This window comes from Mustela lutreola, chromosome 7 (assembly GCF_030435805.1).
Source record: "Mustela lutreola isolate mMusLut2 chromosome 7, mMusLut2.pri, whole genome shotgun sequence".
NCBI classification, from domain to species: Eukaryota; Metazoa; Chordata; class Mammalia; order Carnivora; family Mustelidae; genus Mustela; species Mustela lutreola.
The window spans coordinates 117,243,178-117,262,307 of NC_081296.1; the positions used below are offsets into that span (position 1 = coordinate 117,243,178).

At 43.0% G+C, this 19,130-nt stretch overlaps 1 protein-coding gene across 1 annotated transcript in view; it reads right to left on the reverse strand.

Annotated features, from left to right (window-relative positions):
* The window catches only part of ESR2 (estrogen receptor 2), a 69,227-nt gene extending 52,679 nt beyond the window's left edge, over positions 1 to 16,548 (reverse strand). Inside the window, exons 1-2 of the mRNA XM_059182299.1 lie at positions 16,103 to 16,548; positions 1,846 to 2,301 (exon numbers count right to left, since the gene is read on the reverse strand). Coding sequence (XP_059038282.1) covers positions 1,846 to 2,264 — 419 coding nt within the window. The 5' untranslated portion in view covers positions 2,265 to 2,301; positions 16,103 to 16,548. The remainder of the gene's footprint in view (positions 1 to 1,845; positions 2,302 to 16,102) is intronic.
* Between the last annotated feature and the right edge of the window lie 2,582 nt (positions 16,549 to 19,130).

Sequence of the window (19,130 nt, forward strand, 5' to 3'; positions counted from 1 at the left end):
CAAGTGGTTCTATGTCCATCCATGCAGCGTGGATGAGACTAGTAACCACAGACGGCTAGAGGTAGCCGCCAGGTTGCACATCTCTGAGCGGAGTAAGTGTCCAGGACAAGTCGCACCTGCAGGTCTGAACCATGAGCAGGATGTACAGGAGCCTCCTGTAGTTGCTAGAATTCATCAACACTGCACAGATGGGCCTAAATGTACCTAACCATTTTCAAGTCTCGGTCATTCCCAAGTGTTGCTAAATAGCCCTTCAGAGTTCCCATTTAGGGGCGCCTGGGTGGCTCAGTGGTTTGGGCTGCTGCCTTCGGCTCGGGTCATGATCTCAGGGTCCTGGGATCGAGCCCCGCGTCGGGCTCTCTGCTCCGCAGGAAGCCTGCTTCTCTCTCTCTCTCTCTCTGCCTGCCTCTCTGCCTACTTGTGATCTCTGTCTGTCAAATAAATAAATAAAATCTAAAAAAAAAAAAAAAAAAAAAAAAAAGAGTTCCCATTTAAATGGGGCAACAAAATCTTTCATTCTGCGGTATAAGATGAAGGTCTAGAATGAAAACAATTTTATGAGGAGTAACAAATGGACTCTTAAGTTTCATTGAAGTGAATACTATATTCTGGTTTAGAGAGACATTGGAAGGGCAGGGAAGGGCAGGGAGAAAAAAAAGAGAAAGAGAAAGGAGAAGAGAGAGGATAAAAGTGGACACATGCCTGTCCTTAGAAGGTTTTAATGGAAGCAGGTGCCCAGTCCTGGGGAGAGGGCAATGGCTCCCATAGAGGCAAGGAGAACCCATCAAGGCAGCACTGGCAGACACCAAAAGTCCACACGGTCAGTTCCTAATTTTGCCAGACCATGCTTCTTTGGGAAAGGAAATGTTTAGAGGTATGATTGATTTGTAAATGAACATAATTATACCATGGGTTAATTTATCCTAGTATTAGCAGAACTCTGATTAGAGTTCACGCCCAGAAACAAATGATCTTCCCTTTTAGGCTGGGTGAAAAACAGTAATTTAAAAAAGGTATATACAAAGTTTATATTCTCTTTTACCAATAAAGTTTTTAAAAGAAAAAAAATTACTGTGTAATATGGCTTTCTCAAAGTATTACAACAGCATTTGAAAGTAACAAATTTCAATATCCAATATGCATGGACTTAATATTTCGGTCGTTTTAGAAATTTATCTACTTCTCATCTTTCTCTCTACCCAAACTCTTCCCACCATAGCTGTAATTTTCATTAAATACATTATAAATTGAATGGAAATAACCATCATGTTCCCTTGCTTTTAAAGGTACAAATACCATTTTGAACTTAACAAAATTTCAACTAAAGTCTGCAATTAGTTTCCCATCAATCTTTAGCAAACATTATTTTAGTTCACTGCTAAAAAGCTTATGCCAATTACTGTCTGTCTTTCCAGGCTTCATGTGTCCAGTATATTTCATTTAAGTAACCACCACTACCAACTACCACCATTGCTTTTATCCTGGACACAATGTGCCATGAATGCTAAATTGTGATTTCACCACAAAAAGGACCTAACTTGAAAGTAAACATTTCTTTTTCAAACCCACATCACTTTATCAAGAGAAAAGGGATTTAAGTTCAGTCTTTAATGTCTAGTCATGATAGTGAATTCTCCCTACAACCCAGATCTACAAGCTTACTTTTTAGCGAGGAATAGAATATCAGAATAGATATTCTAGAATTTGGAATATCCTATGTGTTGGGTGCTCTAAGTAATCTATGTGATGAATAAAGACTTTGAATAATGCATAGCTTTCTTCCAACTCATAAAGGGATTTGAATAATGCCCCTGACGTACAATTCAGAATGAAGACTGAATTTACCTGTTTACAGGTAAGGTGGGTTCTAGTGATCTTGCTTCACACCAAGGACTCTTTTGAGGTTCTGCATACAGAAGTGATGACTGGCAATGGATCGCTAAGGGAGAGAGGTGTCCAGGAGTTGGCCACAGCACATTCGGGCTTGTGGTCTGTCGACCGGGTCCACCTTCTGAGTTACTGGCACTGCTGGGAAGGCTGTAATTCATCACAGCAGGGCTGTAGAACGTCATGGTGGAATATTCATGGTGGCTCTCAACATAGGAGGAAGGTATATATATGGGGCCGTGCTCCAGGGGTAGGACAGATTGACTGCAGTTGTAGGAAGCTGGAGAGTTAAGGCTAGATGGTGAGTTTTTTATATCCATGTCTTGAATAGGTAACAGCTGAGGAAACTCTTTGTGAGGAGAGGCACAAAGGGACATTGTACTGTTCTCAAAGACTCATGGGCAGGTATGCTGGCTGTAGAGAAAAACAAAAGACATTTCTAAGTTACAGCTACAGGCCTAACTATTCAAAAGGTCCAAACATATTTATTATTTACACACACACACAGAGCTTAGAAACACATCCTGAAAAGACAGACTCAAAAGCATTAACCTCAGGGATTGTGAATGGGAGGCATGAAACTCTCATCTGCTACTTTATTCACTTCTTTATTGCTTTTGTTGTTGTTAGCTACAAGAATTTTTTTAACCACAAGAATTTATTATACTTTTAAAAATTAAAAAATTCAGGATGATATTAAAATGCCAAGGGAGTCCCCCCCCCCCTTCTGGAACTAGAGAAGTTTATTTTAAAGTTCTTACGGAAAAATAAACAAGAATAACCAAGAAAACATTGAAAGAGCAGGTCGGTGAGCAGAGACAGCATTAACAGATATACAAATACATGACAAGTCACCAGTAATAAAACACAAGGAACAGACAGGTCAACGTTCCCATGACCTTTATCTATTTATTGCTTCTCAGCCTTCAATGCACCCTTTAATATGAAACCTTTATTAAGCACAGAAATTGCTTTATCTGGTTAAAGTGAGCGCAATACTAAGCATTCTCAGTAGAGGGCGCTGCAGGGACACCAAAAGGAGGAAAAGGCAGCTGTAATTTCAGGAGCCCGCAGAGGTCCCCAGTGCGGGGGGCTGAGAAAAATGGGTGGAGTCTGGCCCCCACCACCGGTCCAAAACAAGGTCTTTCTGCAACCTTGCAGCGTCCATGTGGGGATAACATTACATAGCCACCTGCCAGGACTGTGACCCCAAGAGTCACAAAGAAGTTGTTCCTTGTACAAATCTCTTCACCTCCTGCTACCTGCACACTGTGAAGGCCTTCCGTCCCCTGCCTCCCCCTCCTGCAGGCACCTGGACTCCCAGGGCACAACCACGCTGCCAGTTGCTGATTGCCTGGTCTCTCTTGTACCCTGGAGGCTGTCCTGTTGCCTGTCCAACAACCCTAGACCAGCTCTGGCCTGGCTAAACTAGCAAAATCTCTGCTAGTTAGTGGCCCATCCACCTTTCCCAAAGAGGTCTGAACCCTGTCCAAGTTTGTCCTTCCTTGGGTGCTCTCCCTCAGCCCTAGGGTGCCATTTATAGTTTACTTATATATTATACTTAATTTCTTACTAGTTTTTTTTTTTTTTTTTTAAGATTTTTATATTTCTTTGGCAGGGTGGGAGGGGGAGAAAGCATGAACAGAGGGAGGGAGAGAAGCAGGCTCCCCACGGAGCAGGGAACCCTACGTGGGACTTGATCCCAGAACCCTGGGATCAGTCTTAAAGGACTGAGCCACCCAGGTGCCTCAGAGTTATTCTTGACATTAAAACTCCCTTGTTGAACCGACTGCAGTTTCTATCTCCTGATTGGACCAGACAGCTACCTAACAGAATAGAAAATCAAAAATAGAAAATTCAAGAACTCAAAAGTTTTTGAAAATTTGGCATATGATAAAGGTGACATCTCAAATCATGGAGAAAACATTGGACAGTAGAACAGCCACTGGGATAAAAACCTATGCCAGAATAAACTCCAAAGGGTTCAGAGATCCAAATGTTAAGAGAAAAATGGAAGGAGGAAGGAGTGGGAGGGAAGGGGGCGTGTGAGGGAGAGAGAGGGGCTGCACAAGTCCTTAAGCACAGATACACTTTATATCTTGTGGGTGGGAGAAAAACCTGACTAATGCTTAAAATCCCCATCTATCCAATTAATAGATGACCAATAAATTCAGAACAGAAAAGGAAATCTTTGCACATCATTAAAACACCATAAGCAAAGTCAAAAAAAGACAAATGACAAATTGGGAGGAAAATACTCTCAATTTCTAGGAGAAACAAGGAGCTAATTGTCCTAGTATTTAGAACTCTTAAAGTGAAAAAAAGATTTTAACAAATTCTTTAGATAGGGACAGCTGGGTGACTCAGTCGGTTAGGTGTCTGCCTTTGGCTCAGGTCATGATCCTAGGGTCCTGGGATTAAGTCCCACATCAGGCTCCTTGCTCAGTGGGCAGTCTGCTTCTCCCTCTCTCTGCTGCTCCCCCAGCTTATGTGTTCTCTCTGACAAATGAATTTTAAAAAATAATTTTTTTTAATTTTTCATGACATTGACTTTTTTTTATTAACATACAATGTATTGCTTCAGAGTAACAGGTCTGTGATTCATCAATCTTACACAATTCACAGCACTCACCATAGCACATATCCTCCCCAATGTCCATAACCCAGTCACACCACCCTTCCCACCCCTGTCCCCTCCAGCAACTTCAGTTTGTTTCCTGAAATTAAGAGTCTCTTATGGTTTGTCTCCCTCTCTGGTTTCATCTTGTTTCATTCCCTCCCCTCTTCCCCTATGATCCTCTGTTTTGTTTCTCAAATTCTTCATATCAGTGAGATCATATAATTGTCTTTCTCTGATTGACTTATTCCACTTAGTCTAATACCCTCTAGGTTCCATCCATGTCATTGTAAATGGGTTTTGATGGCTGCATAATATTCCATCGCACGTGTGTATACACACACCACATCTTCTTTATCCACTCATCTGTTGATGGACATCTAGGCTCTTTCCATAGTTTGGCTCTTGTGGACATTAATTCTTTAAATAGGCAAAAGACATAGAACACAAAAAAAGAAAACAACTCTGAAAACACAAAGATGATTAACCTCACTCACAAAATTTAAAACTATACCAAAATACCATTTTCTTGTGTTTGGCAAAAATTCAAATGTTTAACAAGAAACTTTCCTGGGGCGCCTGGGTGACTCAGTGGGTTAAAGCCTCTGCCTTTGGCTCAGGTCATGATCCCAGGGTCCTGGGAGCCTGCTTCCTCCTCTCTCTCTGCCTGCCTCTCTGTCTACTTGTGATCTGTCAAATAAACAAATAAAATCTTAAAAAAAAAAAAAAAGAGAGAGAGAGAGAGACTTTCCAGGCGAGGCTGTGGAAAAACAGACTCTCTCTGAAACTGTTGGTAGGAATGCAAAATGGCACAGCCTCCACGGATGTCTGGCATTATATACAGATTTTACAGGTGTTACCTTTGGATGGAGTCCATAGTGATATTTAAAAAAAGAAAAGAAGAGAGAAAAAAAGAAAACAAACCATTGGCTCCCATTGCAAATGATACATCAGTTTCTCACTCAGAATTAGCAATTAAGGGAAAAGAATTAAGTCTGTATCCTGCGTTTTTGAGAGGTTCTATAGTTTATGCCATGGTTGAGGGCAAACTCTTCTTTACAAAGTATGCCACCCAATAAGTAGTTCAGACAAAAAATACTTGGATGGATAAACTGGATAGTTACAGCAAGTAAAAATGTTAACAATGACTGAATCTAGATGGTGGGCATATGGACATTCATTATACCAGTCTTTCAACTCTTCTGTAAGTTTAAAATTTTTTTGTAAGAACCTTTGGAGGAAAGACACAAAATAACACAAGAAATTATAAACAGAAACCTTTTAAAAAAGTTAGAATAATATTATCTAGAAAATATAATATAATCTGGAAAAAGGAAGAATGACCATTAATAACTAGACTGGTTGAGAAAGTTCCTTAAGTAAAGAAGCTTGTCTTGAGAAGTTCTCCATGTTTGACATTTTTAGCTCCGGCTGTCAGCTACTTCCACATGTCGGCAACTGGGCTCTCTAATCCTGATAACTTTCTCCTGACATTTTCATTTGAACGCTCATTTTAATTTGTCCTCCAAACAGTATACCTATGGTGATTTTGAACTATGTCCACAAATTCTTCAACATTCTTCCCTTCAAAAGGGAGTCTGATCTCCCCTTGAGTGTGCACTAAATTTAGGACTCATTTTGAATGAATAAATTAGGGTATGTGGCTTCCATGACAAGGTCATAGAAGGCACTGCAGGCCTTTCCCGGCTTGCTCCGTTGGGTCACTCACTCCAGGGGAAATTAGCTGCTGTACTGTGAGGACACATGCAGCCTTATGGAGGCCTCTTGCCAATAGCCAGCAAGGAACTCCAGCCAACAGCTCTAACAGTGAGGTATTTTGGAAACAGATCTTCCATTCCCAGTCAAGCCTTCAGATGACTGCAACCTCATGAGAGGAGCAAAGCCAGAACCTTCTGGCTAAGCTAATCCTGGATTCCTGAACCTCAAAAAATGTGCATGAGATATTATGTTTGTTATTTAAGCTACTCAATTCTATGATGATTTTCTACACAGCAGTAGATAATACAAATCCAAGGTAAAAATCAATCATTTTCCTCCCCCAAACCAATCCTAATTTCCTATTTGTTAATGACAAAGCGCAACACACTTCACTTTGACTTCTCCACTGCATCCAATTACCTTTAATCACTAGGGCACACTTTATTTTTCTCCACAGTGCATTTTCCTCATGGACTGTCTTTTGCCATCATCTAAGCAAGCTCTCATTACTTCTTATCTGTGCATCTGTAATAGACCCTCAACATGCCTGGTCTCTCGTGAGCTCCTTTTCCAGGTCCTCAGAGCTACCAGAATAACATTCTTCTTTTTTTATTTTTTAAGATTTACTCATCTGAGAGAGAGAGAGAGCATGTGTGTGGCACACTTGGGGAGTGGGGGGTGCAGAGGGAGAGAGAAGCCCAAGCAGACCTACACTGAGCATGGAGTCAGAGGCAGATCCCAACAGAGGGCTTGATCCCATGACCCCGAGATCATGACCTGAGCTGAAACCAAGAGACAGAAGCTTAAATATCTGCACCATCCAGGTGCCCTCAGACTAACATTCTGAAAACCAGCTCTGATCACCCCTCTGTCCCCCCAGCCTGTGAAATAAGTCACACCCTTCTAACATCCAACGCATTGCACTCTACTGCCCCAACCCATCATCCCACTCTAATTGGCTATTTTCCTACAGAAGACTGGTCATGCCTATAAGGAAGATGCAAAGTGCATTGTAAAGTGGTTGGCGTTCTATGCCTTAGCACCCTTCTTACTCTTAGCACCCCTATAATTATTTACAAACTTCATCCTCCTTATTAGAATAGAACTCCGTCGAATCATTCTTGTACATGGTAGAGGTAGACCTAGATCTTAAGCTCCTTGAAGGCACACACTATTTTTATTCACCTTCTACTACCCCTCAGTAATTATTTGCTATAATGAAAGAGTATGAGGGAATGTGTTTATAAGATTTCACCCAGTCAAGGGTGTTAGTCAAAAATAGGAGCACCAACATCACTCAGCATCCAAGAAATACAAATCAAAACCACAATGAGATGTCACCTCACACCAGTCAGAATGGCTAAAATTAACAAGTCAGGAAATGACAGGTGTTAGCAAAGATGTGGAGAAAGGGGAAACCCTCCTACACCGTTGGTGGGAATGCAAGCTGGTGAAGCCACTCTGGAAAACAGCATGGAGGTTCCTCAAAAAGTTGAAAATAGGGACGCCTGGGTGGCTCAGTTGGTTAAGCAGCTGCCTTCAGCTCAGGTCATGATCCCAGCGTCCTGGGATCGAGTCCCATATTGGGCTCCTTGCTTGGCAGGGAACCTGCTTCTCCCTCTGCCTCTGCCTGTGTTCACTCTCTCTCCCTCTCTCTCTCTCTGACAAATAAATAAAAAATCTTTAAAAAAAAAAAAAAAGTTGAAAATAGAGCTACCCTATGACCCAGCAATCACACTATTGGGTATTTACCCCAAAGATACAAATGTAGTGATCCGAAGGGGCATGTGTGCCCCAGTGTTTATAGCAGCAATGTCCACAATAGCCAAACTATGGAAAGAACCTAGATGTCCATCAACAGATGAATGGATCAAGAAGATGTGATACACACACACACACACACACACACACACACACACACACACAATGGAATACTACGCAGCCCTCAAAAGAAAAGAAACCTTGCCATTTGCAATGATGTGGATAGAATTAAAGGGCATTATGCTGAACGAAATAAGTCAATCAGAAAGACAATTATCATATGATCTCTCTGATATGAGGAATTTGAGAGGCAGGACAGGGGGTCATGGTGGGTAGGGAGGGAAAAAATGAAAACAAGATGGGATGGGGAGAGAAACAAACCATGAGACACTTAATCTCAGGAAACAAACTGAGGGTTGCTGGGGGGCTGGGGGTCGGAATAGGGTGGCTGGGTTATGGACACTGGGGAGGGTACATGCTATGGAGAGGGCTGTGAAGTGTGCAAGATTGATTATTCACAGACCTGTAACCTTGAAGGAAATAATACACTGTATGTTCATTTTAAAAAGGAGGAGGGGTGGAAGCACCTTCAGTAGGTATGGTACCATGTAGAGAAAGGAGATCTAAAGGAGTCCCAAGACATGCAGTCTGCATTCAGAGAGCTACTGAGCCAGGTAAAGGAGGCAAGATGCACCAGGTAAAATGCTAAAAAACTAAAACAGACATCCTACCACTTATAATCAGCACTGATTGACCATGAAGGACAGGAGAGGAAACAGTAGCTGGAGAAGAATACAGAACTTAAAAAGTGTGTGTGTGTGTGTGTGTGTGTGTGTGTATAGATAGATATCATACATATCATATATACAGAATATGTATGCAATATATATGCATAATGATATGCATTATAGACATAATACATGTATGCACGTAAGACATGTATAATATATAGATGCATTATATATGTACTATATATAATGCATGTATAAGATATATGTATATATCTTATATACATTTCATATGTCAATATAAATTTATTAATCATAACAGAATTTCATATTTCCATTACTCAGCTTTCCAATCAACAGATACAATCCCCAATTCCTAACAGAAAATATGCAGGATAAAGGATATAATGTTAACTATTATCAAAACTAGCCATGTCCAATTTTTTTTTTAAGTCGTGGTAAATTACACATCAAACTTACAATGTTAACCATTGTAAGTTAGTGATGATTCAGTAGTGTTACATACACTCATGCCATTGTGTAGCTCATCTCCAGCACTCTTTCCATCTTGCAAAGCTAAGATTCCCTGCCTGTTAAACAACAGCTCCCCAAACTACCCTCCTCCAGCCCTTGGCAACCACCCTTCTACTTTGTCTCTCATGGCGCGGACCATTCAGCACCGCAGAGAAGTGGAATCATGCGTCTGTCCTTCTGTGTTTGTCTTATTTCACTTACCACAATTTCCTCAAGGTTCATCCATATTGTCTCATGTGTCAGAATTTCCTTCCTTTTTAAGGCTGCATGATATTTCATTGTGTTTATGCATCACATTTTGTTAATCAAGAAAGGGTTTTAAACAGAAATGCCTGAAAACATTTACAGATTCATGATATGACCTGGGTTGGAGCAAGTGGTTGACTATAGAAGAAACACAGTTGTTGGTAATTAGGTCACTGGTGATCTTGAGACGGCACCTTTGGGCTGGTCAGCATTGTGAGGGAGCATCCATCCTTCCATCGGACCTGAAAACACTTCTCCTGTTTCACTCCGCCTCCACATAGGCTTGTTTGCTGCGCTTGGGTTTTTGATATTGTACTTTGGGGACTGCATTTTAGTGCATTGTTTTTGCTATACAATCTGAGCATATCTTGTGTGGCCAGATATTTAATCAAAAGACATTTCAAGTAGGTTAACAACACAACTGAAACAGTACACAGTGTAACAATTCAGAGGAAGATACTCAAGGTAACATGCTTAATGGATTGTATCTATGTATAGCAAAATGTAACCTGGAGGTAATACATTTTTTTTTAAGTTCAAGAAATACAAAAAGTACAAGAAGACAAGATGGCCTACCCAGTTTAACAAATAGAAGTATATCCAGAAGTATGGTCACTGTGAGGAGTATACACATTACATTCAGGAAATTACAAAGCAGGAAAACAGTGAACTGAAGAGTAACCATTTGAACAAGACTTCAGGTTAATATTCAATAATAAAAACAGTTGAAGGATTTAAATAAAAAAATTCTCTGAACATTTTGGTCTGTCAAGTTTTTACTCAATTTCATATTATCTCAACTTTACATTGCCCCAGAGAAACATAAGTAGCATTTTTACATAAGTAATTCAGCACACCAATCTATCAGAAAGCCACTGCTATCTTTTACTTTCAGTAGGCCTCTTAAAAACAGAAAGTTTCTTGATACAAAGTGACGAATAGCAGCGCGGAAATTCATGAACTTGAAATAACACATCCTATTATCCAGGTAGAAAGTGAACACACAATTTAAAATGAAGATGACATCTCTCTCAGGAGCAGAGAATCAATCCTATTACTCATTTTCACCTGTAACTGAAATGTGCATTCTCAGCTCAGAAATGCTGAAATGACCTGTCCAACACACACCACTGAATGGCAAATCCAGGATTCGTCCAGGCAATCAATCAGGTGCCACGGTGACTTCGCTTAGAAAAATCAATTTCACATACATACACCAATCAATTTCTCTAGAATTTCCACACAGCCCTAACACAATAATAATTCAGGATCGAGAATTGGTGGCTGGATAGTTAATTAAAAGCCTGTGTTCCCTTTTGGTTGAGGATCTTTCAGATGTATCCAGATTCAGGTGGCAACAATTTGTCAGTGGAACACTGGATCATTAGTAACTTGCTAGCCAATGCAAAGGGTTTTTTCTTTTGAAGCAAAGATACAAGGGGTGAGGAACTTAAATCATGGCAGGAGACCCTGTAGACAAGCAAGTAGCAAAAGTCTTCACCCGGGGGGGTCTAAGAAAGTGACTAAGCAACGTGGGCTGGTTATGTGAGTAGTCCGATCTAAACCAGGGAGATATTTCTTCAACACTGCAGGACAAGATTTTCCCAACACAGTCCTTTGAACAAGCCCTGATTCGGTGAGCACAATATCTGGAATCAGAGGGAAAAATAGTCTCTAACCAGATTAATTATTGGGCCTGGCAGGCATGGAACTTCACCTGGTCAACAAAAGAACACGTACCCAGACATCCTGATTCTAAGAATTAAACACTTCTTTGCATGTCAATTTTCCTTAACTAGTCATCATAGCCTAAGATAGTTGGCCCATATCTTTCATGATGAACAGCCCTTGTCCTCTGTCCAGAGACTTCTCTGGCCCACTCCTCCAGCATGAGCACACGCACATACACATACAGACACACATATGCTGGTGGTGAGCCCTTGCGGGTCACATCGGTGTTCAGCAGGAAAGCTCTCTGTACACATGGGATTATACATCATGTTCTATCATACTGGTAACACATTCTGGAATTTAAACAGAAAAAAAAGTTCTTAAAATCCCAAATATGAACAGCAATTCTTCGGGAGAAGAAAAAGGCAGGCCCTAGAAATGCTAGAAAAACACTCAGGAAGAATAGAAGATTTTATCAAAGTACCAGTCAAATCTGGATAAACAAGACGAAGGCAGTCACCACCAGGTCTGCTATTACATATATTCTCTGTCCAGTGGACAGAGCAGTACACAAGGTTCTAGTCCCCACTCTGCCTGAAAGCCAGGAGGTCTCACACAAATCACGTCAACTCCCCGAGGTTCCACGGCTTCTTCAGTAGAAATGGGGACCTAATATGGGCTGCATGTTCTCACAGTATTCGGAGGATAAAGTGAAATGATGTATGTGAAAGCATCTGTGAGGTATTAATACTCATCCAGAAAGATGAAGTCCGTCCATTAGCAGGTCACTGGATACACCTGCAGTGTTGGGCAGAACTTCTAGAAGAGTTAAAATGCCCTCATGACCACCCTGAAGATTATTGCCTCCTCACTGTACTTCTGTTTGACAATTCATGATGCTGGTCCGAACAGCTGGGCGCTGGGAGCCTATCTGAACCTTATGGAGCCCAGAATGCCCCATTCTCCTTGTGCTGTGCCCTCGAGTATGTCCATCACACCTCCCCAAGCATTCAAACATCCCCATTTGTGTGCCCCTACAGAAGTCATAAATGCACACTTGCCATGCAGAACACAAGGAATTTCATAGAAAAGAAAAAAAAATCTTTAAGTGTCAAACATCCTTGATGTGTGTCAATGGCAGTCTACCAATCGCCGACCTTAAATTTTCTACAGCCAAACAGAGCTCTTGATCAACTTTTCATTAGAAAGAAAAAAAATGCTCCAAAAATCACCACAGAACCGATCATTAATAACTGACTTACATGGACAAGTATCTTCCAACGTGAGAAAAACCTAATTTCCCTTGAAGCCCACTGGACCTTATCAAGCTGGACAGGAAATAGAACTTAGCAGCTGGACGGGAAAGAGGCCAGAGGCTCAGCCACAGAACCAACACACACACTAAGGCGGTGCTGGAGAGAGAGCCCACCAGTCTGCTCTCTTTAGCAAGTCTCCATCCCTTCCCAATTCGGACCGCTCTTAGGAAATGGAACCATTTTCACATATCCATTTGGGCCAGGGTGGGGAGGGTTGTGCATGAAGAGGTTCAGGAAAACTGGACTAAGGCATTAGTTAAGCTGAATGCACTCCTCTTCTCTTCCGGTCCCAGGTTTGACAGGTGAACATGAACACTTACCACGAAAATATTGCTGTGAGGAAATATCTACAAATCCAGTAATTTGTCTTTCCACGGCCCCTCACTCTCCTGGCCGGTCAAGAGCACCTGTACAGATTCCCCACTAAAAATCCTTAATGATGAAGAGCTGTAAAGGCTTCAGCTAGGAAGGCCGACCCCCCAGCCTGCCGGAACTTCCTCAGCACCTCACTCTGCCTCTCCTAGCACCTGCCTGCCACTGGAGTTCTCGTAAGTAAGCTGCGTATATCAAATACAGGCCCTCGTTTTCATAGCACAAAGGAGAAAGGAAAAGGACATCATCTGACGGACGTTCAGTAGGAGTACTTTGCAGGAAGAGGCTCCCAACTGCCACCTGGGATCGAGCCCTGCATCGGGCTCTCTGCTCAGCAGGGAGCCTGCTTCCTCCTCTCTCTCTGCCTGCCTCTCTGCCTACTTGTGATCTCTGTCTGTCAAATAAATAAATAAAATCTTAAAAAAAAAAAAGTATTAAAAAAAAAAAAGAATAATGTATTAAGCAGCAAAAAATATTAGTTTGCAAAAGATTTGGGATCTATGTCCTGCAAGACAATCTAGATTTCAAAGCATGAGCACAGAAATGAAAAAACTTGATGTCAATAGATAATCGCACACAGACCTCAACTCTGAGTATTTTAACTTAAGTCACCATCACTCTCTATTGGCTTTTCAACGTCTCCAGATTGCCATTTTCAATCACTCTTCTGCTCCTCACTATTCAATGATATGTAATTTCAGGTAACTTTCTTAATCTCTAGTATAATCAAAGTATTTTGTAAATGCCCAGAGTATTAAAAAATGTAATACATTCTATTAATGTTACATAAGTAACCAATGTTTTTTATTTATTTATTTTTAAGATTTTATTTATGTATTTGATAGAGATCACAAGTTGGCAGAGAGGCAGGCAGAGGGTGGCAGGAAGCAGGCTCCCTGCTGAGCAGAGAGCCTGATGTGGCTGGATCCCAGGACCCTGAGATCATGACCTGAGCCAAAGGCAGAGGCATAACCCACTGAGCCACACAGGCATCCCAACCAATGTTTTTTTTAAATAACCCTTTGTTCCGTTTGGGATAATTAACATTACAGACCATAACCAACGGCTTATCCCACAGTGGAGTCTGAATGTGCTAAGAGTGAAATCTATTAGCACACTGGGAATTTAACACTTAGTCCCATTTGCAAAATAGCTTCTCTTTGCCTCAATTTATTCCAAAGCATATAGGATTAAAACTAAAATACCAGAGGACAGAGATACTCTTGTGAAAAGCAAAGGAAGATAATTATTTCTTGGTAAAAACACACTGAAGAGTAGAATGGTAAAATCAGCAAACAGATCAGTGATTTCCAGGGGTTGGAATGGGTGGAGAGGGTTGACTACAAAAGCACAAAGAGGACTTTGGGGACTGAGGGCACAGTTCTAGGTCTTGAGTGCATAAGTGATTATATAAATGTTGCGACTGTCAGAATTCATCAAGGGTACTTCTAAAGAGCCTAGGTTTTACTGTATGTAAATTATACTGCCAGGAGCCTACCTTTTGAAAAAGGTTATTATGTCTAAATCCATGTGCTCGGCACTGAATTGAGATTATACTCAAATATGCAGTTCTCAAGTGTTCTATATGTAATTACTAAGAAAGTTACCAGCAAACAAGTCAAGCTCAGCCTTCAGTATTTTATATAATTATTACATATTTGTAAGTATTATATAAAATGCCTCAAAACATGAACTAAAATTATCACAAGATGTAGTTTGCATGATTACCTGAATATGTATTTATAGAAAACTGCAGTGTTTACCTCTTACAGATGGACATATTAATATCTACTAAATGTTAATTATATTTTAAGGGTTAATTTACTACTAAACTTTACCTCTTTCAGATTATTAATAAATTGAGGAATATAAAAGGCCATTAGATTAATTTGAGTCCCTCAGAACCACTACAAAATGGATTCCAAATGTGTTTCTAATTGATTTCTGGGGCTCCAGGGTGGCTCAGTCATTAAGCGTCTGCCTTTGGCTCAGGTCATGGTCCCAGGGTTCTGGGATCGAGCCCACGCTCAGGAGGAAGTCTGCTTCTCCCTCTCCCACTCCCCCTGCTTGTGTTCCCTCTCTCACATTCTCTCTCTCAAATAAATAAAATCTTTTTTAAAAATTGACTTCAGAGACTTTCAAGTCTCAAGTGTTACAGGAGACTGGCTGCTTTTGAAAACATAAGAATGTTTCAGTAATACAGCTGGGAAAAAAAAAAAAAAGATTGAATGTAAAATGGATCCTAAGATTATGGTTTAACACCTATTGATGAACAGACCCTTACATTTTCCCTCTTCCTGGATATATGCAGAAATATAGATTTCTCTGCAGAAAAAAGAAGTCCAAGTGTTATAGTCACAGCACATTTCTATTTACAATACTCACAGCACAAACCTTTCTTTTCACATGTTCACTTAAGTAACAAACATCTTTCCCCACAAAGGACAATATCCACTGTGCGTTCAGAAACTTAAAAGTAAAAATCCCAATGGAATGCCCATGTAAACACTGAAAATCTAACAAAATAAGACAAAATCTTTTCTCCAAAGTGTTGCATGCCACACCAAAGCACAACGTTGTTTCATAAACCAGTAACCGGTTTTCCTAAACTTTAAAAAAAAAAAAAAAAAAAACCACTGGAACCCAAAGTTTTATTTTTTCCAAAAATAATATTCCCTTAAGTTTATGCTTTCAATTTGAATTAGGCACGAATGGCAACGTAAAGGGGTACGAAAGCAGCAGCTAGGTTCCTCATCAGCAAATGAAACGACTAGATCTTAATCTAGCTCCGTTTGCCCAGGACAGAGACAACTGTTTTTGTTATCACTGAGGAATGCCAGTTAGTGCATTCAAAACACTGGTCACCTGCTTAACCCACGCACACCTTCCCAGCCCCGCACAACTCAAGCATGAAGTCCTTGCTCAACTTTCCCACCGTCACCATCTCATCCTCTGTCGGGAAATCCACTGAAAAACATCCAGTTGGTTTTTTTTTTTTTTTTCTTTCAAAAGGACACACATCTATCCGGAGCGTACAGGCACAAACTGACTAACTAAATTAACCTGCCAGCGTCTGGAATGAAAATACTTAGAGCATGACATTTCTGTTTCCTGTAGTTTTCAAGAAAAGTGGTTTAGGGTTGGGGGGGAGGGGCAGGGATCTTTTATTGTTCTCAATATGACTGGTTTCCCACCCCAGGATTTCACACAGAAAAGCAGACAAACCCCATCTGGGGCCGAGGTGCACTCACCTAGCAGGTGAACACCAGCCCGGCGGTCTCTAAAACGCCGACCCGTGCTCCTCCCGGAGGGGTAGGTCCGGGCCCCGGGCTGGCGGCCACCCGGCGCGGAGGGCGAGCGCACCTCGCGCAGCCCCCGAAGGCCAGCCTACACCGCAGCACTGGAAGCCCGGGTGGTCCCTCCCCGGCCCGGCTCTCCCGCCGCCTCCTCTCCACCCGCTGCAAGTTTCCACGGGCGCTTCTCGCAGCTTCGGCGCTGCCGGCTACCGAGCCGCAGGGGCGCGAACTGGGATTCAACAGGTCCGGGAGGCAGAGACGCGGCGAAGATCACGGACGACTTAACGAGGAGCCTCCCCTTCCTTTTAAAGACCCGGGGCTGGCTGGCGGGGGGAGGAGGGCAGGCGTCTAAGGGCCCACGTGACCACCAAGCCCGCTGCGCGGAAATCTCGGGAGGACGCGCACTCCCCTGCCTTGCCAGCCACGCTCACCTGCGCGAAGAGGGAAGCCCCCCCCCCCCGGGAAGAGGCGCTCCGCAGGCGCCCTCAGGGGGAGCCCCTCCCGCCGTCCGCAATGTAGGAAGTGTGGGGCGGGGCCTGAGAATGTGCATTTCAAACCAGGGTCGGGGTGAAGCTGAAATTGATGCTGCCCGACTGGGGGCCATACTGGAGGCATCACCTCCCTGGACGCTGACCCACGTGCATCTGACAGGGGCTGGATGCTTCAGTGTCACTGAAGTACAGAAATCTAAGACTCCAGTGATGCAACTAGAGAGGTTTTGGGTTTTCCCAGTCCCGGGTTGCAAGTGCAGGTTCGTGGCACTTGGGGGGGGGGGGGGAGCGGGCAAGCCACGCGGCCGAGGCGGGAGGTGGTGGCTGCGGGCTTTCCGCGGCTGGCTGAGAAGGCCTTTCTCGTGAGGGCAAAGATCCCAGGAACCTCCTCAAACTCACCTACTGCAAAGCAACACCTGGGGGGGGGGATCTGCCTCCGTGGCGGCTGCGCCCCTCTTCCCTCCGCAGCGCCTCCGTCGAGCTCTCTGCACGCGAGCGTCCCCTGGTGGCAGCTTCAGTTCCCCAGTGTGCGGGGTCCCCAAGTTCTCCTCACCCACCCTGCAGCGGCCCACAGTGAGGAGTACCGACCTCATAGTCATTACTGAAGCACCCGGCTTGAGGGCAGCCACTGGTGGCAAAAATCCAAAGGCAAGTTGCAGATGTCCCATAGGCCATTCTGGGTCCCCAGGGCCACATTTGTGTCTAACTAATCACCACACTATCCATACACACGGCAGAAGGGATGTGGTTCTTGATCCGGCTGTGACTCCAGATCTCTGATAAAAGAAGACCAGAAGGGCATTTGAAGGAAGACTTACAATGCCAGCCTCAGGTGCTGGGCTTTAGCCAAAAATGGCCTAGACCGACTCTAACATGCTCCGGGTTTCTAAGAGTGAGGTTCACAGGTAGTGAAGGCAGGCTCCACATATGGAGAGCTGCCCTCTTTATAAACAGTTGAGAACATGGCCAGTCCTCGGCTGAGAAAGACTAGAACCTGAGAAAGACTAGAACCCAGGTGAGAGCCCAAAACTCTGTTCTCTTCCATGCGCATGACTGCAGTCAATCAGAAATGAAGATGTCTTGAATGTCAGGACACTAGATCTCCCACAAACAAGCCCTGCCTCAAAGCCTCCAGCCACCTGACAGATAAACGTCTGCTCGCCCCAGAACTAGAGTTCTCTGTTTGCTGTGATGCTTCCTTCAGAAGGTGTTCCACTCATGGCAGCAGCATGTTCTCTTTTTAAAGACCCTCAAACATCCACAGAAGTGGTTACATAAGGAAACCTCATTGCCGGGAATAAAAGCAGAGAATGAATGGGAGTGAGTGCATTTCCTTCTGACTCACCCTGTGGATTGAGAAAGATAATGGTACCTTAGGGATGGAAGCTTTGCCTGGTTTAATGCAGTGAGTAGGGAGTTTATTCCAAAACTAAGAAGGGACTCTGAGACAGTTAATATCAATGTCTACACTGAAAAGCAACCTGAAATCTAGGTTTAAGGACCATGCCTCTGTTAGAAGATCCCCTTCTCTTTTCCACCTCACTCTTGACCTCTCTAAGGAAGCCCCTACAGAGTAAGACACTGAAAGGCTTTCCTCTTCCCAAAATATTCTATAACAGGGACCGAAGTCCTCACCATGCAAGTCATCCTTTGGGGTTAAAGCATTGGATTGTTAAAATTCAATCATGTTATATATGATGAGTACTACTAATCTACTAGCATTTGCAATTACACTAATGAGATGAGCTTATGAGATGAGCTAAATGTCACCTAGGAAAGAAAACAAAGGAGGTTGGCACAGGGCAGGTACAGTTTTGCTGTCGGAGGAGAGAAACCCTCTCCATCTGGAGGCACCTTCCTCATCTTTTCATCCTGCCCATTCTCTGTCCAGTGAAGTCTTACCCAGCCCAAAGCCAAGAGCTTAAGTGAAGACAGCGATAGCCCCGAGGAATGCACACACTGCCTTCCCCACAGCGCTCTCCCGGCGACCAGGCTGCCTGCGTGGTAATGCTACAGTTCGTGTCTGATATCTCTGGAGTCCCCGAGCTGGAGCATCATACCGGCGGTACGCACCTTGTTCAACCCAGACATTCAACAAACACCTGCCACAGGCTTCAACTTGGAAAGAACAGAGGGAAAGCGGAGAGATGTTCTATAGGAAAGATCCCATTAAGAGGCAAAACAACCAAAAGCTTGTTGAAGGCAAGAAAGCAAAAGCTGATGTGGAGGGGAGGAGTCCTACAAATCGCGGAGCGCTGCAGGGTGATGACTTTGGATTGTCGCACTTTCTTCTCTGAGCCTGGGATGAACTGGGAGGATTTATGTCCTGGGATGCTCTGACCTGCTCCGGAGGATAAAGGATCAGGCTGTTTCTTCGTGATGGGTGGTTATAAATTGGTCTGTTTTAAGAGGATTTGGGAGATGTAACCTTAAACTTAAGGAACTACTGAGAGAGAAGGGGAAAACTTGTTGCACAGTAGAGACACCTTCAT